At 35.2% G+C, this 20,300-nt stretch overlaps 4 protein-coding genes across 8 annotated transcripts; 3 read left to right on the top strand and 1 right to left on the bottom strand.

Moving 5' to 3' along the window:
• Positions 1-6,767: 6,767 nt before the first annotated feature.
• Positions 6,768-9,681, top strand: LOC112589285 (uncharacterized). Its single transcript, XM_025301903.1, has 4 exons — positions 6,768-7,049; positions 7,873-8,098; positions 8,707-8,817; positions 8,903-9,681. Exons 1-4 carry the CDS (start codon positions 6,998-7,000, stop codon positions 9,345-9,347), a joined length of 834 nt encoding a protein of 277 aa, XP_025157688.1. The 5' UTR covers positions 6,768-6,997; the 3' UTR covers positions 9,348-9,681.
• Positions 9,682-10,472: 791 nt separating this feature from the next.
• LOC112589284 (putative nuclease HARBI1) lies at positions 10,473-13,644 on the bottom strand. Of its 3 annotated transcripts, XR_003113424.1 has the most exons (5): positions 13,161-13,644; positions 12,309-12,988; positions 11,679-11,728; positions 11,333-11,593; positions 11,036-11,227 (listed from the first exon to the last, which is right to left on the bottom strand). XR_003113424.1 is itself a non-coding variant. In XM_025301902.1 (3 exons), exons 1-3 carry the CDS (start codon positions 12,439-12,441, stop codon positions 10,998-11,000), a joined length of 546 nt encoding a protein of 181 aa, XP_025157687.1. In that variant the 5' UTR covers positions 12,442-12,988; the 3' UTR covers positions 10,473-10,997. The 3 variants fall into 3 exon arrangements, 2 of the variants coding, with proteins under 2 accessions (XP_025157687.1, XP_025157686.1); XM_025301902.1 differs by lacking the exons at positions 11,333-11,593; positions 13,161-13,644 and having other exon boundaries at positions 10,473-11,227; positions 11,679-11,861; XM_025301901.1 differs by lacking the exons at positions 11,333-11,593; positions 13,161-13,644 and having other exon boundaries at positions 10,473-11,227; positions 11,679-11,879; positions 12,309-12,985.
• Positions 13,645-14,188: 544 nt separating this feature from the next.
• On the top strand, positions 14,189-16,183 carry LOC105192218 (thioredoxin-related transmembrane protein 2 homolog). 3 transcript variants are annotated; one of them, XM_025301913.1, is made up of 6 exons: positions 14,189-14,490; positions 14,606-14,675; positions 14,737-14,917; positions 15,000-15,186; positions 15,275-15,470; positions 15,565-16,183. In XM_025301913.1, exons 2-6 carry the CDS (start codon positions 14,643-14,645, stop codon positions 15,661-15,663), a joined length of 696 nt encoding a protein of 231 aa, XP_025157698.1. In that variant the 5' UTR covers positions 14,189-14,490; positions 14,606-14,642; the 3' UTR covers positions 15,664-16,183. The 3 variants fall into 3 exon arrangements, with proteins under 3 accessions (XP_025157698.1, XP_025157697.1, XP_011154496.1); XM_025301912.1 differs by having other exon boundaries at positions 14,189-14,675; XM_011156194.3 differs by having other exon boundaries at positions 14,189-14,662.
• A 189-nt stretch (positions 16,184-16,372) lies between these two features.
• Positions 16,373-20,042, top strand: LOC105192219 (cleft lip and palate transmembrane protein 1 homolog). The gene is made up of 6 exons (XM_011156195.3): positions 16,373-16,736; positions 17,094-17,672; positions 17,906-18,023; positions 18,226-18,429; positions 18,586-18,723; positions 18,978-20,042. Exons 1-6 carry the CDS (start codon positions 16,614-16,616, stop codon positions 19,739-19,741), a joined length of 1,926 nt encoding a protein of 641 aa, XP_011154497.1. The 5' UTR covers positions 16,373-16,613; the 3' UTR covers positions 19,742-20,042.
• The last annotated feature ends 258 nt before the right edge of the window (positions 20,043-20,300 follow it).

Raw genomic sequence — 20,300 nt, forward strand, 5'->3', positions numbered from 1 at the left:
CTTATATGGATGATCTCATCCATATAAGTTAATGGATACCGTCAATGGATTGCGAAGAAGGGGTAAAACGATTGAAGGTTGTACTGGAAATGGCATCTCGTTATGGTTTGCATGTTAATTGGGGTAAATGCTTTTTGCAGAGTTATATAGAATATTTGGGACACATTATCGAGAATGGTTCTATCCGTCCCTCTGAGCGTAAGACAGCAGCCGTGTTGCGTTTTTCGGAGCCGAACGATATAAAACAGGTGCAAAGTTTTATAGGTCTTAGCTATTTTCGAAAGTTTATAGCGGGGTATTCTTTAATCGCACGTCCACTGACGAATCTATTAAAGGCGAATGTGTCGTTTCATTTTGGCGAAGAGGAAAGATTCGCCTTTCGTAGACTCAAGTCATCCTTAAGCGAGAAGCCGGTGTTACAACTTTATAGATTCGATCGTGAGACAGAATTGCATACGGATGCGTCAATGTATGGGTACGGTGCCATCCTGTTACAACGTAACAGTAACGATCAGTGCTTTCATCCTGTGTATTATGCGAGCGGGAAAACCCCGGAAGCTGAAGAAAAATACCATAGTTACGAGCTGGAAGTGCTCGCGATTGTCAAGGCATTAGTAAAATTCCGAGTATACTTGTTAGGCATATCTTTTAAGATCGTGACGAACTGCCGTGCATTCACGCTGACGATGAGCAAGAAAAGCTTATGCGTGCGTGTAGCAAGGTGGGCGTTACAGTTAGAAGAGTTTACGTATACGATTGAACACCGCCTAGGAAAGAGTATGTGCCATGTAGACGCTCTGAGTCGCAACCCGTTACCATACGTTTTAGCGGTACATGGGAGCGATGAAGGATTACTTGTTAAGTTAAGAATGGCGCAACGCGAGGATAAGGAGACAAAAAAATGATTGATTTAACAGGGCATAATTCGGTTAGCGGTTATACAATGCGCGACGGACTTTTATTCAAAATGTTCGATAACGATGCGCTTGGTCGCCCCTAAATCTATGCAGTCGTATCTGATAAGACGCGCTCATGAGCAGGGACATTTCGCAGTAAATAAAACTGAACTTCTAATAAAGCGAGATTACTGATTTGCCGATATGCATGCGAAAATTGAAAAGGTAATACGTAATTGTGTCACCTGTATTTTAGCCGAGAGGAAGCAAGGCAGGCAGGAAGGTTGGTTGCATGCGATAGATAAGGGAGGCGTCCCGCTTGATACCTATCACGTCGATCATTTGGGTCCTCTTCCGTCTACATGGAAGAATTATCACCATATTTTTGTTGTTATAGATGTATTTAGTAAATTTGTGTGGTTTCATGCTACAAAGAGTACGGGAACAGCTGAACTAGTCGAACGTCTTAACACGTTGACTGTCACGGAATTTTTCACAATTCCGGTCTAAAGAGCCAATTTGATTTAATCATGTTATATCATTAAAAACTTTAATAATAATACATAGTAATAATCAAAAAGCTTAAAAAGTGTTTTTTTTTTTTAATTTTTCTTCTCTTTCCTGAGGCCATCTATTCATATTTACACTGTTATGCTACGAGTTTCCTCGTAGCTGTACAAATATGGCAAGTAATGAAGGGACGAGATAACTCGTAGTTAGGTATCCTGGGCAAGTAAACAACCTACAACACATCTAGTAGTTGGCAGTCAACGTGTTAAAAAACAAGCCGCTATTTTCGGGAATCCGAGACGAATCATTTCCGACCGAGGATCTGCATTCACATTGCAGGAAATCAAAGAATATTGCACACAAGAGAACATCGAGCACGTGTCCATTACAACGGGTGTTCCGCGTTCGAACGAGCAAGTCAAAAGAGTTAATAGAACTCTCATACCATTGCTATCTAAACTGGCAGCACCAAAACCCGATGAATGGTTCAAGTATTTAGACGTCGCGCAACAATACTTAAGTTCAATATCGTGTCGAAGCACAGGGTTTACGCCATTCGAGCTGTTACTCGGAACGCATATGCGTCTTAAAGACAATCCGCGTATCAAAGAATTGATAGATTCGGAACTAGCCGCGGTTTTCCAAAACGAGAGAGACGAGATGCGACTGTTGGCGAAACAAAATATATTGCGAGTTCAACAGGCAAATTCTCAGAATTACAATAAAAGACGAAAAGAAGCGATATGACGAAGACGACGTGGTAGCGATCAAGCGCACGCATCTAGGGCCTGGATTAAAATTAGCGCCGAAATATTCAGGTCCCTATAGTATTATTAGATGTTTACGTAATGATCGATATTTAGTACGGCGAATTGGAGAGCATGAAGGCCCTTTGCAAACTTCTATATCAGCGGACCATATGAAACCGTGGACAGAGTACTCTGATTATGATTCAGAGTAGAATCCACAGTTGGGGGCAACTGTGACGTCAGGACGGCCGAGTGTAGTAGAATTAATAAAAAAAATATATAATATAAAAGAGACCGCGAGCGAGAGCGGCGTAGCGCGGTGACATCAGAGCGCAAGGCGGCGTCTGTGATGCCGCGAGTCGGCGTCGCGCAGCGGCTTCAAAACGCGAAGCAGCGTTTGTAGCGAGACCGAAAGCTCGCATCTTTTTCCTCTGTTTTCCTTTTGCTCAATACCGACTTTCGGCGCACAGCGCACTATATAAGCGCATGAGTTTGTCCGAGCAGAGAGATTCTCGTTCTAGTCGTAGAAGAGAGCGGATGTAAACTTGACAAATATATTACTCTACCATTTACAGTCGTGTCATTTTCATACACACTTATCCCACTTCTGACACCACACTTCCGTCGTTTTCTTATAAATGGCTTTAGCGGTAAGTAGTGGTCGAAATAAATAGATCATAGACGTCATGCAATAAACTTGGGCATCTGTCAACATAACCCAATAGAAACATTAGTCGATTTATGTCTGCATTATAAAGTTATTCTCGATTGAAAATGTCAGTTTACGAGCCAAATTCTTGTCATTTGCGAGAGATTTTAATTTTCTGCTTCAATATGAAGAAATCTGCGGCTGAGGTTCATCGAATGCTCTCAAATACTTATGGTGAGGGCACTATTAGTGAAAGAACGTGTCATGAGTGGTTTCAACGCTTCAAGAACGGTGATTTTCACGTCGAAGACCGGCATAGCGATGGAAGAGAGAAGGTTTTCGAAGACGCAGAATTGGAGGCATTACTTAATGAAGACTCGTGTCGAAGTCAAGAAGAATTGGCACGATCATTGGGAGTGACTCAACAAGCAATTTTAAAACGCCTCAAAGACATGGAAATGATTCAGAAGCAAGGAAATTGGGTGCCATACGAGTTGAAACCGAGAGATGTTGAACGGCGTTTGTTTGTTTGTGAACAGTTGCTTAAAAGGCAAAGACGGAAGGGATTTCTGCATCGCATTGTGACTGGAGACGAAAAATGGGTTCATTATACCCCCAAGCGCAGAAAACCACGGGCATATCCCGGCCATGCTTCCACGTCGACGGCCAAACCGAATATTCACGGCTCTAAGGTCATGCTTTGTATTTGGTGGGACCAACTCGGCGTAGTGTATTATGAGCTGTTAAAACCGACTGAAACAATCACAGGCGATCGCAATTATCGAACGCAATTAATGCGTTTGAGCCGAGCATTGAAAGACAAATGGCCGCAATACAACGAGAGACACGATAAAGTGATTTTGTAGCATGACAATGCTCGACCCCATGTAGCGAAAGTGGTCAAGACATACTTGGAAACGTTGAAATGGGAAGTCCTGCCCCACCCGCCGTATTCTCCAGACGTTGCTCCCGCTGACTATCACTTGTTTCGATCAATGGCACACGGCCTGGTTGACTAGCACTTCCGGTCTTATGAAGAAGTAAGAAATTGGATCGATTCGTGGATCGCTTCAAAAGATGACCAGTTTTTTCAACGTGGGATTCGTACGCTGCCCGAAAGATGGGAGAAAGTAGTGGCCAGCGATGGACAATACTTTGAATCATAAATGCATAACCAGTTTTTTACAACAAAGCCTCGAATTTCGGAAAAAAATGGCGAAAGCAAAGTTGTACATCTAATACCAAAGGAAATTAATAACATTTCCATTTCTTAATAAAACATAATTTTATTAACAAATGAGCCAATAACGGGGCAACTGAATTACCAAACGCTACATATGATTAAGTATAATTTTAATTATTAGATAATAACATCTTTATATTTTTTAGCAAATAAATAATGAATAGTGAGTTAGGAAAAGACGCTCAATTGACACCCATAGTGTCGGGCTTGGGTATAAAAAGGGCTCGGCCCTTCGCGCGCAATCAGTCTCTTGTTAGCCTCTGATCAGCCATCAGACAGCCTTTCGCTGAGCCTCTTGTTAGCCGATTGCCAAAAGGTCTTGAGCTTGGAATCAGAAAGGTCGGTATTAAAGATTATTGTTCTTGGAACAAGAAGAGCCGGACGGCGGATTCAATTTAGACGTCTGTTAAAAAGTTATTATAACCCAGACACGCTCTACCTGGCTGTTTTCAAAACAGATCCATCAAAATCTTCGGTCCCGAGAATAAAATCTGAAATAAAGGGAAATATATTTGAAGTTAAATTCAACACTAGCGGGAATATTATTATTTTTAAACCTAATAATAACCCACCTCCAAAGATAACAGATTAAAATAATAAAGATTTGGACAAGAATAGCGCTGATCCGAAGTAAACCAAACGAATCTAGACATTGCATGTTCTATGCTTGTCCAGGACGTGACACTTAAGCCTCTTGCACAATGCCAGGCAACAGGCAATAAGAATAAAAGTAACCCATCACAATAGATTATTCTTGTAATAGTCGATTGTGATTGGTCTATTTTTATTCTTATTGCTTGTTGCCTGGCAATGTGCAAGGGGCCTTACTACTGTATTTCCGACCTTAGATGTAACTAGTACGGTCGCGGTCATAAAGGTTGTCACTTCTTTTTAAATGACTTCCAGGACGCATCCCAACTCGAGCAAGGCTGCGTTCCGTTTCACGCATCGAGCGCATCGATCGCAACCAATGCGTTGCGCGCATTGATATCGTTCCGTTTTCGTTAATGCGTCTATGCGCTTTTGGAAACGGAACAACTTTTGATGCGTTTGATGTGAAAGGAAAACTGGATGCTACTACGGTCACAATGGATATCGAAACATTGACAACAATAGCCTTATTTTCATTAGTGAATGATGACAACAGAATTAGCAGCAGTAGTAGCAGTAGTAGTAGTGAGTCTATATTTTATCAAGAATTCTTGATAGATTTCTTCTAGATCTGTAGAAAAATATTCACACACATGCATTAATTTAAAAATACAATTGAATTGTTTCTAAAACTTAAAAATTTCAATTTTACCTTCGATGCTCTTAACGCGATCTCTTTTTCGAGAAACATAATGATCATTTCGTTATCCACTAAGGCCCAGTTCCACAACTTGCTTTAAACGGAGTTTAAAGCAAATTGTGGAACTGGCCTAATACGGGGAATTCAACTTTGTCGATTGTCCATTGTACGTATCTGTGATTATCTGTATGTTTAAAATAAAAAAATATCAGTACGTTAAATATATCAGTCGTCACGTCACGTTGTCAGTATTTAAATAGGGTTATATAAAAGATTATAAATACTAATCTGCGCATGCCCGCATCAACTGCTTTTAGTCCGAGCTGTAGTAGCTGATGCGTGCTTAATGCGATAGAGGTGGGGGGATTATAGGGAATTCTATACGTCACTAATGCACGCATTAGCTGAAACGGAACGGTTCTGGATGCAGTTAATGCGCTCGATGCGTGAAACGGAATGGATCCAAAGATGAGAGCTGCTGCTCTGCCTGCGGAGCACGCCTGCGCAGTAACTCACAACGAAAGGCAAGAAACGAAATATACGTGGTATGCCATAAGTATGTCAACAATCATTCGCGTTCAGCGGAGAAAACCGCTCAGTGAGCGATTAGTGACTAAAAAAATACGATTTCACTTAAAATTTAATATACATACCTGTTCAATACCTTGCAAAAAACGCATTCCCATTTGAGTGACTTGTACTATGTATCTATCCCTTCGTTGCTGATTTTTCAAAATGTAAGAATTGGATGCGTTCACGACGGTTGACTCAATGGTTGAGCAACTGTTGAATAATTCGTCAACGTTATTGGTCTGAATGTAAGGATCTAATAGTAAGGACCAATAGTTATTAAGCACTCAGTGAGCGCTTTGTTTTCTGAACGCAACCATTGCGTTCAGTGGAGAAAACCGCTCAGTGAACGATTAGTGACTATTAGTCCTTACTGTTAGATCCTTACATTCAGATCAATAACGTTAACGAATTATTCAACGGTTGCTCAACTGTTAAGTGTCTTGAACGCACCCAATTCTTACATTTTGAAAAATCAGCAGCGGAGGGATAGATACATAGTGCAAGTCACTCAAATGGGAATGCATCTTTTGCAAGGTATTGAATAGGTATGAATATTGAATTTTAAGTGAAATCGTATTTTTTTAGTCACTAATCGCTCACTGAGCGGTAATCTCCGCTGAACGCGAATGATTGTTGACATACTTATGGCATACCACGTATATTTCGTTTCTTGCCTTTCGTTGTGAGTTACTGCGCAGGCGTGCTCCGCAGGCGGAGCAACAGCTCTCATCTTTCTCGAGTTGGGATGCGTCCCGAAAGTCATTTAAAAAGAAGTGACAACCTTTATGTCCGCGACCGTACAGTCTATAGCTTTGTGGAGCATGTTCAAATTTATTTCGTGCAGTAATCCTTTCTGCATTTGTCATTGGAAATTTAATCCATGGACGCAGTAGAGGTTTGTTCGCGTCGCACACTCCAACATGCTCCTATTTGCCCCAATGTGTTCCAATCCGTTTGCATCACCGGAAACTATATGGCGACCAAGCGTTCGCGTCGCATTGGAGCATTCCTCAAGGAGCAAGTAGGAGTGTGATCCATTTACCCCAGCTTCGGAGGTGGTGCAGTTTGGGCAGAAACAGTTTTGTCATGAGCGCATGCGCAATCATTAGTTTACTTTTGCGAAGAAGAATGCAAAAAAGTACGACTAAATTAAGAAAACGTGTATTAAATATTCAGGTATTTAAAATATCTTGCATAAGATTTTAGTTGACTGCTGAAATATGCATTTTTATAATTAATTAACTAATAGTAAATTCAAAATAGGTTAAGTGATTTTATTTTAGGACAATTTGTGTGACTTATGTTTATATTTTATTTGAATTAATACGTGAGCAAAAATGTAATATTTTACATACGACATATTATTCAGTAATTTGTGATTAATATATTCCAACATTATTTGTTTTAAAGTTATTTTAACCAGTTAAGAAGTGTTCACTTACACAACTATTGTATTTAATATTAATGATTTTTTTGTTATAGTGTCTTCAGCAAGACAAACAATCCATAATGGCTGAATCTAATCAGAAAATTATGATAGCACACCCGAATGCTAATTCTTTAATAACAGGATCTATGATTCCAAAGAACTCAGCTATAAAAGTCATGCCAAAAATATTGTCATTTAAATTAGTTAAGCCTCAAACACCAAATACTTCTGCCGTAACTCACACAACGGACTTAACACAATACTTAACCACAGTGCTTTTAATGAATAAGATGAGTCCTTCCAGTATTCAGTTGCATGAAAGTCCTTCCATTACAGCAACAAGCTCTACGCAGCATACAGATACAATTATGAGTTCATTGGATTTTTCGATTGTAAACTCAGATTCTTCCACAGTTATGGAAAAGGAACTTATGACAGATAATGAAAAAGAGAATGATTCTGTTTTCAACAGTGTTTTCAACAGTGATAGCCATTTTATTTGGAGTCAAAAGTATAATGTTATTTTTCTCAGAATATGAAGAACATGAGAAAAAGTTTCAAAAACGGAAATATCAAAATAAGGAGGCTATGTTTCAAGCGTTAGCAGAGTCGTTCCAAAAGAAAGGTTATATAAATGCTACCAAAAATCATATGAAAAATAAATTTAAATTATTGAAGAAGAAATGGGATATACATATTAAACGGACCACTGGAAAAAATAGCTCTGGAAAAGGCACAAAACCTCTTCCATATGAAGAGTAAGTTTTATGTTCATTCTGTTTCTTGTATGTGTCATAATTTTAAATGGAATACTTTCAATTGATACTCAGAAAACATGAAAGTTTTGAAGATATCTAAAAGATATGTTTTAAATATTTTCTAAGAAAAGATATTTTTAAAAAATATCTAAAAGATATCTTTTAGAAATATCTTGAAGATATCTATAATGAGATATCTTTTACATATCTTTAAGATCTCGATGTTTTCTAGATCTTAATATGTCCTTAAATATCTTTCAAATAACTTAAGTATATTTTTTGATATCTAAAATAAAATTTGTAAACGGTTTAAAATATCACGTCTTAAAGTGTAAGATGTTTTTTTACATTTCATCGAAATATGTAAAAGATATCTTAACTTGTTGCATAAGGTATCTTTTAAATCTCTAAAAAATATCTTTTTCAGAAATACAAGACATCTGGAGACATAGCAAAATATCTTTTAGAAGTCTAAAAGATATCTTTATGTCTATTTGGGCAGTTTAATCAGTTTTCTTTTTTGATATTTTTGCTTTCTTTTTGTTATTTTCGAAATATTTAAAGTATATATATTTAATCACTAATGGATTGTATACTTTTCCTTATAGAGAAATGATAAAAATATTTGGAAAAAGTCATAATGGAGTGCCACTTATTGTAGCTAGCCGTAATGGAATTATTTCTCAAAAAGAAATTTTGCAAAACGTCTGTCAAAATTTGTGAGTGAGTAATGATCTCTCTAAAATACATTTTTAAATTCTTGTCTTCATTTAGATAAGTAATTAAAAGTGTTTTCTATTATAGAAATGAGAATGAAGAGCAACAAGAGCAGATTTCTTCTGTACTACATTCACCGAATCCCGTAACTGTAGGTACCAATTTAAATCTCTTGTCATCGAGAAACAATTCGTCACCAACAAGGAGCAATGTTTCAGTTCTGACATTATCGACTAATAGCAGCAGATCATCAATGACGGGTAGCAGCTGCTCCTCTTTAACAAATACAAGAGTAAAAGTACGAGATGGCAAATTGGCGCTTACTTTGCAATCAGTCAAAGAATCCATTTGTGCCGTATTACAAAAAGAAAGTAATGATAAACAAGAAATACGCACAAAATTTCTGACAGAGCTTCAAAAATTTAACGAATTGCAAAAAGAACGAAATATCATTCTGCAAAAACAACTTATGGTACTTGAAAATTTGGCCAAAAAGATAAATCCAACAGAGAAATTATTATTACATGACTGAAAACATTGAAATAATTGTTAGATATAAACATATATTTTATTTGACCATATTTAAAACAATGTTGGTTATGTTTTTAGTTTTTGATTAAATATAAATATTTAATTTCTCAAATTTTTATTTATTTGTTTTCTGTTAATTTTAATGGATAGCACGATAAGACTTCGTATTAAACTTCTCGAGAAGTCAAAGTTAAGTTTACTCGATTGAGTTTTTTTGCATAATAAAGCAGTATTATTTCAAATCAGTTGCTGATAAAGGATAAAAACTATTAAAATTTCTTTTAATCATCAGTCATTTTTAGTCAGTTTAGTCAGTTTATTGAAATATTACACACGTGCATTATACATTAATTGTATTTATTTTTTATGAAAAAATTATTAGAGATATAAAATATATGATATTAAAACAAACTGATGTGTGGATAACTGATATGTATTGTTGAAAAGAATTTTTTTGTTCAGAGACATTCTATAATCACAAATAAAACTTTAATATAATATTTAAGAGATTTTATTATCTTTCTTAACTTCTCCTAATATGAATAATTTAATATAACGATTGTTAAGATAACGATCATTATGTTAAATTGTTTGTGTAAAAAAATTAAATTAAAATACATATACAAACATATAAAATAAATATAAAATATAGATGTGTATTTTAACTTTGCTATATATACATAGAATACTTAAAAAAAGTAGAACTTATTACAAGAAGTAATAATCTTCTCATGGCCACTTTTTAAGGTATATTCAGACAAATATGTATGAGCACATGATATATATAAACATAAAAATAAAATAATCAATTGCTTTTTTTTACAATAAGCGCGTACAAAATTCCAAAACGTTAAAAGTGTAATAAAACGCAAAAAAGGCAAAATAATATCTTGCAAAAACAATATAGCGATATTAGAGAAAATGGTAAAAAGAATATACCTAAGAAAAAGAATTATCATATGAAGACTGAAAACATAGATATTGATGTAAGATATAAACATATTATTTATTTAACGCTGAACTTTTATATATTTATATATATATATATCATATAGTCATTAAAATTTGTCTTAATATATCTCTACTCTACGTTGAATCGTCTTTGGAACAATTGTCGGCATAGTTCATCTCTGAGATCACAACCACGTCGTTCATCAACAAAATTTTCATCCCTATCTTCTGGCAGGACATAACAACACCTGTGCATTTACATCAGCATGATTGTCGTCCTCGGGTTCTTCCATGTATTGCATATCATTAAAGTCAGCCATATTATGAAGGACGCAACAAGCGAATGAATTTAACGATGAACTGCATGTTCCTCAGCTTAAGGAAATATAATTCCCTGAAACGTTGTTTCAATACTCCAAATGTATGTTCTACAGAGATTCTGCACTGACTATGTATACGATTAAAGTTTCTTTGGGCCTGTGTAAGATGTCCATTATCCCGATATGGAGTAATTAATTGAGGAAGGCATGGATATGCAGCGTCTCTAAGAATTATGTTTCTGTCTAAAAAAATTACATTTGCTTAAGATAAACATCAAAAGTTAAATAAACATTCACGATAAAGTATATGTATATTAACTAAATTAAACAAGAATAGAGATATTCGACTAAAACAATAATACAATAATTGTTTATGATTATTATGTATTCATACTGTGACAGAGTGCTGGTAAGTCTTCAGCCAGACTAGAATTTGCAAATACTCTTGCATCATGCACTGAGCCAGGATATCCAATTAACACATCTAAGAACTTGTTCTGCTCATTAACTGTTCCCTGCATGTGAATGGAAAAATAATGTTTTCTATTGATATAGGCTACTGGGTCTTCAGAAGGTTTGTCTATACGGATGTGTGAACCATCAATAGAACCTATAACAGGAAAGAAATATTAATTAAGTTATATCATTACCCACACTAAATTACAAAAATGTAAGTTTAAATTAAGTACATCATCAGAAAAAATTACATTATTACCAATTATTCCTGGAAAATTTTTATTTTCTACATAGTATCTCTGCGCTCTCTGCTTTTCTGCCTCAGTGGGTTCATACCGAATAAATTCATTTCTTAAATCATATAAAAACTGTGTGACTCTTTGTAACACTGATTCAAAGGCACTAAGAGACAAATTAAATCTATCATCAACATCCCTGAAACTTGTACTTTGATGCCCAGCAAACTATAGAAAAGTAAGAATGTGTTTTTCAGCCGAAACTACTTCAAATCCTCCATGTCCTATATAAAATATTAATTATACTTTATTTAAAATAAAATGAAAAACTTATGATATTAAATCTTTAATTTAAAAAACAGTACTTACCTCCTAGATTTCTAAAATGTGCCCAATAACTAAATCTGTCCACCATGCTTCTGAAAAGCATTCTTTTTAAACGATAATGCATAATAAATTCTTCATCGGTATACATTGGCACTATTTGTTCAATATAATTAGTTATGTATGTTCTACGTCTTCTTTGAATGATACCTTCAGCCATTTCAATAACTGCATTAATAGCAATATCTACAAATTACATAAAATCAAATAAAAATGCACTAACTATTTAAGGAAATGACGGTAATTATACAGAATACCCCCTCACCTCCAATTTTGACGAAAAAATATTTAATCGACGCGTTTTTGCAAGAGAAACAACTTTTCTATTTGAAAAAATCGTCGCTCTGTCTTGTGGAGCGAGATATAAATTGTTAAAGTTGATGACAATTTAGGTTAGGAAATCTGTCACGGAGGCGACAGATAAGATTCCGACAGAGATTTTTTCAAATAGAAAAGTTGTTTCTCTTGAAAAAATGCGTCGATTAAATATTTTTTCATCAAAATCGGAGGTGAGGGGAATATTCTGTATAATTACCGAAAAGACAAATTAAAACTAATAATGTTCAGAGGTTATAGCAAATAAGGTTAGGATGTCACATCTTCATCAATACTCACTCTCTATTTCATCGTCGTTCCCATTGTCTTTCACAAATAAATCACGGATTACAGCTAAAGGTAAAAGATTTTCATTAATTTCATTCATAATTAATATATTAAAGCCAATGAGAAAATCTTCCAATGGATCCATGCTGCGAGTTTAATTTGCATGTTTGCATGCATCTTAAAAGAGGAGAAACTGCTCCAATCCGTTCGTATCACTGAGCATTGGTGCACATGAACTCATCTGCTCCAACCACCATCTTATCCGTGATCCAAATGCTCCCTGGTGTACATTGGAGCATGCGACGCGAACAAACCTTAGATGTTGATTTATTAAGTACGTTGCTGTGCGTATACAACGGTTAGTAGGCGGTTGGCTAATAAGTAGCTCACACTGGTTTCCAACAGGTTTTTGATAGCTGCCATTTGCGTAAAAGTTAACTGCAACTAAAACTTGCAGTTCTGGAGATAAGCCGGTAATGCGTTGCTTCTGTAAGTGTGGTCTCAAAACTTTTACATCATCCATAAGCAGTTGTTGACTAACTCTAAAATGTGCCAGAAATTCATCGTGAGGAAGTGTGAATCGATTTTGATCATCTCGCAATAATCGTCTCTCCATTCGTCTTTCAATTCGTCTCACTCGTTCCTGCAGGACAAGCAATTCCCATGCTAAATATCCTTCAGTCATATTATATCTTTAAATAAGAAAAAACAGAATTAAATAATTTAATAAAATTGTTTTACTAAATTTTACACAAATTTCTTTTATATTTTACATATAAAATACTTGATTCAAGTATAAAATTGATGTGTAAAACGCATATAACCTTTATAATATATCTTATTTTAGTTTTACAATTAACTTACGGTATATGTAATATATCTTTTTTGGCAGTGTAAAAAATTGTTGATAAATTCTATTTATTTGCAAATGACAAGTTTTACTTTTCTTCCTTTCATTTTCCCGAGGGACAGGAGTCTAAACTCATGTAAAACCACTATACTTTACTAGCATAGCTCTTCTCGTTACCAGTCGACAACGTTTATCGAGGGGTCTCATACCCCTTGATAACTTAGCGATATAATTCGACATTTTGTCGACAATTTTGACGACATTTTTCGTTACACTGAGTTACAAAATACTCATTTCCATTATACTGTTGCTAACTTTGCGTAACGACAAATCTTGCTAGTGACATTGTCGTTAGGAAGTTACAGAATAGGCCTACAGGTTTGCTTTGCCCTTGCCCCCAAGTTTCTTCCTGACCATGGTGAGCTCCTCTGGAGAGACCTCCAGGCCCTCTTCCCAGTCCCTCTCCCGGATCTCGGGAGCAGGAATCTGGGAGGGGAGCCCTTCCACTCTCGGGAAGAGAGTGTCCAGGAGTCCCTCGAGGGCCTGGAGGTCTAAGGCCTCCATAGGTGAGGGCGCCCACGGGCGGATCTTAGCGATCTTCTATTTATAGGGGCGCCCCCACATCCTCATCCAGGGAGCTCACCATTTGCTCCCAGGCTCCCTTCTTGGCCTCGACGATGATGGATGGAAATGCACCAATCAGAATGCAGTATTTTCATCCAGCAAGCAATGCAGCACGAAAACAAGCACCGTGTGCCGCTGGCTTTATGCGTTATGCAAAAGCCTGTGCTCTTGCCCTTCGGGTTGTAACTTGTAACCCCCCACTTTGTATATTACACATACATGTAAGCCGAATCTTTCCGAAGATAAACGAAGTTTGTTGAAGCCAATGTAGTGATCCCCTTACCGCAATTATCTCTACACCCCTTCTATATGGTCTGTTCATTTTAGCTGCACTACTGAACTGGTGCAATTAGTTAAAGTGAGAAAAAATATAGTTGTCTCATTCTAACTTATGGTACTAGTTCCGCAGTGCAGCTAAAAAGAACAGACTAATAGGCTCCGTCTATGTATTCTATAGTCAATGGTGTTTTTATGTTGATGATTTTGACATCCTCGCAAAATTCGACACTTTTTTTGTAAAAATTAATCGTCATGATTGTACGAAGTAGTTGACAATATTTGTCTATCATATGCATGAGGTAGTGTTCGTTCCGGGAGAGAATTGCCAAGGAGGCGCACGACAAGTATTTTATAATAAATTGCAATAACATCGTGCGATAATATTCGAGCTACACTCCGAAAGTGCAACCCGCGTGTTCATTGATCTTCGCAGTCGTAGTTGTACGTTGCTCTCGTATTTTCTATCAGAATGTCTTTCAAGAAAGACTTAAGATTGCTTTTAAAGCCATATTATTTCATAAATATCCTGCTCAGTATCTCTTACATTTTCTCGAAGCGCATTCCCATAGTCTGTAATTACATATTCGCACAAAATGACTGCGAGCTGGACGGGGTATGTGTCTAGTGTATGTAAATTTATAAAATAAAAATTTAATATTGTCATGTTAACAATCATTTGTATTTTAGAGGGAAACAGAAATTCTCTTCTTTCTCATGATTGTCATTATGATAAGGACAAGGAAGACTGGTAGTGTAACCATGATCAATTATCTAACTTCTAGTTTTGTGTATACCAAAGTGGCAAATTTAATCCTGTGGTTTTACGCAGATGTGCGAATGGGTATTTTGTTTACTTTTATTTTTATATGTAAGTAGATGTTTCAAATTATATAATATCAATTTATAAATGAGTCATGGGAATAATGTAACATCTTGTATTTTGTATGCAGTGTGTGGATTAATATTGCCAGAACCAACATATCAAGGTCCTGAAAATATTATTTATCTACATGGAGCTAATGGATTACAAGAGGAGATACAACGTGATATCAGAGTTGTCTGGTTAATAGCATTCTATACAGCATGGAATCCAGCCTGTGTAACATTTGCACCAATATTCTCTGAACTATCTGCAGAGTAAGCATCTTGTAATCAGGCTTTTTCTTTGTTGTAAAAAGATTTTTGTATGTTTGTAAGTTGTTACACATTGAAAATTACCTTGTAGGTATGCATTAGAAAACCTTAAATTTGGTAAAGTGGATGTTGGCAGATATCCAGATGCAGCAACCAAATATCGTATCAGTGATTCTAGCACTAGCAAGCAATTGCCAACATTGATACTTTTCAAAGATGGCAAAGAAGTGGAACGACGTCCATATGCTGATCATAAAGGAAAGCTTGTTAAATTTCTTTTCTCAATAGTATGTATTATTCAAATTTAATTTTGAAGTGCCAATATAATTCTATATACTTTTAATTTTCCTTGTATAATTTAACTTTTATTAATATTTTCAGGATAATGTGAAGGCAGCATTTGATATCAATAATATTTATAGCAACTGCAAAAAGAATCCTACTAAGAGGAAAGAGAAGAAATCCCTTAAAGCAGAATAATGAAGTAAAATTTAGGTGTTTAATACAAAAAGAAAAATGCATGCTTTGTGATTTTGCAGGATTTTGACGGATTTACATTACTTTCGATGTACAATATCCTAACTTCTATTGAGAAGATGTTTTGGATGGAGATAAAACTATTAGTGTTAGAATTTTGAAAAGCAAATTTCTTCTCTGCTGAATGTTGTGTCGTTGGACATTGCACGCACTGTTAATCCTTTGGTTCTTAGACACAGCTTCTACTATGTAGAAAAATCTATTTGGTATACCTCGACCATTTGTATTCTAAACTGCAGGACATGCAGATTTGTAAATATTTTGTTGCGTGTTAATATTCTATATTGTATGCGAAGCAAAGAGTTCTCTTTGTCATGATGTTATTATATTTAATTTATGTCTGATGCACACAACCCCCTTGCGCACATTAAATTATAATAGATTATTATGATAGTATAGTAATAAGCAGTATATTGTAATTATTAACATATAAAGACATTTTGTGTTTGTACCAGCATGGAAAGATACTGTTTGTTATAAGCTAGAAAAGCAAGAGATACGGTGATTGTTCTTAATCTAAATTTAATGTGTTCCTGAAAGGTTTTATCGACAACTAAATTCGAACCAATAAAGATAATGAACTATTTAAAAGACAAATTTTTTATTTGATATTTAAATCGTGCGTCTTTTCAGTGTATTAACATAATTTCGCCTGACAGAACTTTGGCAGTTTGTCATTTAAGAAAATATTGCAGATTAAAAGTTAGAATTCGAGGAATCAGTTAATTTTGACCTCGACTCACATTGTTCTGATTGGCTGCGGCCGATCTATCTTACGATCTTTTACAGCGCCACCGACAGATGAATTTCTAAATGCATTTGTTAGATACAATCTACATGTCATTTATTTAATGGAGGAGCAGACTTGAAGGAGCACGGGACCCAAAAGAAAGATGGTGGTTACTGAGAGTTGTCATCGTGACTGCGAAAAAGAAGCTGTCACAGAAAATATGGATAATAATCAGCCTAACGGAGATCTGGTTTTAACGAACGAACAGGATAATGACGAGAGAAATGTGCGTTAAAATTTTATTTTGCATCTATTATATTTATATGATTTTTGAAATAAGATATACCGCAAGAATAATGACAATTATTTTTAAGAATTCATTATACATTTCACATTATACATCAGCTCCTCTCGTAATATATATGATTTTTTCTTCAATGATTTTGTGATAGTGTAATTAACGATTGTAATGAATACCTTTATATGTTTGTTGGATAAAATCTAAAAGTAAAATAAATAGTAAAATTGATACATATATATGTCTCACATACACACATGCACGCGCGCGCGCACGTGTATGTATGTGTTATATGAGTACACATATTAAGATAAGGTTAATGATTCAAAGATATATTTTTCACAGGTAAATGCAGAAAGTGACGAACAGAGGAGAAAACCTCAGCCATCACGCTTAGAATCACTTTTTGCCATAACAAAATCTATAATTATAAGAGCTCTCATAATTTATTTTATTAGTAGCTTCTTCAGACGTCCTGATAATAATTCCAAGTCTCCCAATACTGTTAGTGATACCCGTTTACATGCTATAAATATATTCCCAAATGGAACATTATTTGATCTTAGTGTTTATCTGTCAGAATCTGAGAACTTTAAAAATTTCAATGACCCACAATCTTTGATTTGGTTTGAAGAAGGATTAGTTTATGGAGACTGGTATAGTGGACCGAATCAAGATGGCTCTCGAGTTCTTGAATATTCGTTTATTCCTTCAGAAAGATTGAAAAAGAATGGCACTATCTATCTTTATATATATATAACAAAAAGTGGCAAGTCACCAAATCCTAAGGCTGGTAAAGGAGTCTACGCTGGTGATTATATATCCTATGTGAAAAAAATGTTGAATAAATTTAAGAAAATCAAATATCAAAAAAAACATAATTTATTGACTGGTGAAAGCACAGCTAGTAAAGAAGAAATAGAGGTGTGTATATGCATTATTTAACTTTCAAAATTACTCTATTATATAGCAATGATACTCTTTAAATGTGTAATATATAGTCTGTTCTTGTATGAGAAACTAGTATATAATTGTTCAATTTAAAAAAGAAGAAAAAGACAGGTATACAATTAAGACTTGGTGAAAACAGAGGAAACGAGAACTGGTGCAAGATAGTATAGTAAGTACAGTTAAAAGAATAAGCTAATATTTTGCAGAAGGCTGTACTTATGGATCAAGAATATGTGTCACACTGGCATCCAAATTTGACTGTTAATTTGGTGGTTGATCAAACCAATTGGATGTATGGTCAAGTACCACAACCACTAGATGAATGTAAGTTCACATTTATAATAAATTTATTGTACAAATATATGTTAAAGTACTGTAACATATTAAATTTAACAATATTAATGTTTGTACGATAATTTATTAAAACTGACATTATTACTATTTAATGAACTACTGGATATTCATAACAAATTTTTGAATAAAATATCTCCATAATCAAATATTAAAAATACTTTTTCTTTTTCAGATATACATTTTTTACCTGGTGGGAATACATATAAGCCAATAATATATATAAATGATTTTTGGAATATGCAACGAGATTACCAGCCATTGGACAATACTACAAAACAGTTAGAACTCAGATTGACTTATCAGCCACTTTCATTGTTCAAGTGGCAAATTTATGCTGCTCAATCTGTTAGAAATAAATGGACAGCATCATTTATGGGTTTGTTACATATAAAAAAATGTGTGCATACTCTATTCTCTTTTTTGTATATTATGTGTTTATCTATATGTATATATATTTATAACACAATTTAAACAGAATTCTCTACTGTCATAATTATGAATTTTTATTTATTTATTATCATTTTTCAATTAGGAGAAGTAAGTGGTGAAGATGATAATGATCAAGACACTTTGAAAGAGACTTTACTTGAGACAAATCCATATTTACTAGGATTGACCATAATTGTGTCAATTTTACATAGCGTATTTGAATTTCTGGCATTTAAAAATGGTAAGCATAAAATTATACTTAAAGGGCCTTCTATAGTGAGCCGTTAGTCTTAAGCCACAAATAAATCGACTAATGAGTAAATTATTTCGACAAATGATCGACTGTGATTGGTCAATTTGCTTATGACTTATGACGGCCCTTATAACGGCTTATTGTAGAAGGTCCTTAACACGATATGTCGAAGTAGGTTTTATACAAGTCTATGATAACTTTTTATAAAACATTTTTTCTAATATCTACCCGTTTTTCTTCAGACATTCAGTTTTGGAATAACCGAAAGTCCTTAGAAGGTTTATCCGTGCGCTCTGTATTTTTTAACGTATTCCAATCTCTCGTCGTTCTCCTTTATGTTTTGGACAACGAGACAAACACGGTCGTGCGCATTAGTTGCGCGGTAGGCATGTGTATCGAAGTGTGGAAGATTAACAAAGTCATCGACACTACTATTAACCGGGAAGTGAAAATATTCGGGATCTTTCCGAAAATATCATTCCAAGATAAAGGTTCATACGTGGAGTCTTCCACGAAGGAGTACGATAGACTCGCTTTCAAATATCTATCGTGGGCCCTATATCCGCTGCTAGGAGGATACGCAATCTATTCACTTATGTACTTGGAACATAAAGGCTGGTATTCTTGGGTTCTTAATATGCTGTATGGGTTCTTGCTGACCTTCGGCTTCATCATGATGACGCCACAACTATTCATCAACTACAAACTGAAGAGCGTCGCACATCTTCCTTGGCGCATGCTATCCTACAAATTTCTCAATACGTTCGTCGACGATATCTTTGCATTTGTGATAAAGATGCCGACTCTCTACAGGATCGGCTGCTTCCGTGACGATATTGTTTTCTTCATATTTTTGTACCAAAGATGGATATACAAGACCGACCACACCAGGGTGAATGAATTCGGTTTCTCGGGCGAGATGGAGGCGCAACTCACGGAAAGTAAGAAGCAACAGATAGCCGTTGAGGACCGCCCGACGCAAGAACTAAAGAAGAAAAATGAATAATACTTGATATATATAGCATCTAATATGTTGTCCTATGTTGCTCCTGAACTAGTAATACATCATGCCCGATACCAAAATAATGTAACTACAAACATTTGTTTATTTATACTTTAGGGGTTCTTAACCCAAGAAAAGGAAGAAGGGGAAACGCGAATTGCCAAGGGATCCATTGCACTAGATTGTAAATTCATGAATTTAAATGAGAGAAAATTATATCTTCACTATAACTTAAGCTTGTACGTATATTTTAAATGTATATTGATATCTAATGGGTTAATAAAGAAGCACTTATATTATTATATCACAATTTCTTTTTCTGACGATGAAGGCTTTGCCTGAATTTTCATCTTCAGACTAAGTGAGTCCATGTAAAGCACACAAAGGGTTAAGAACCTCGGATTTATATATTTTTCATGTAACTGCATTAACGTGTACATCTCATCACAGTATTTTCCAAATCCACGAATGCTAGCACATTGCAGCATACATGCGAAGTACACGATAAGAGATCAAATAAATTACGTTCTTTCTTTATTTATATATTAAATCGTGAAAAGAT

This window comes from Harpegnathos saltator, unplaced genomic scaffold (assembly GCF_003227715.2).
Source record: "Harpegnathos saltator strain DR-91 unplaced genomic scaffold, Hsal_v8.6 scaffold456, whole genome shotgun sequence".
NCBI classification, from domain to species: domain Eukaryota; kingdom Metazoa; phylum Arthropoda; class Insecta; order Hymenoptera; family Formicidae; genus Harpegnathos; species Harpegnathos saltator.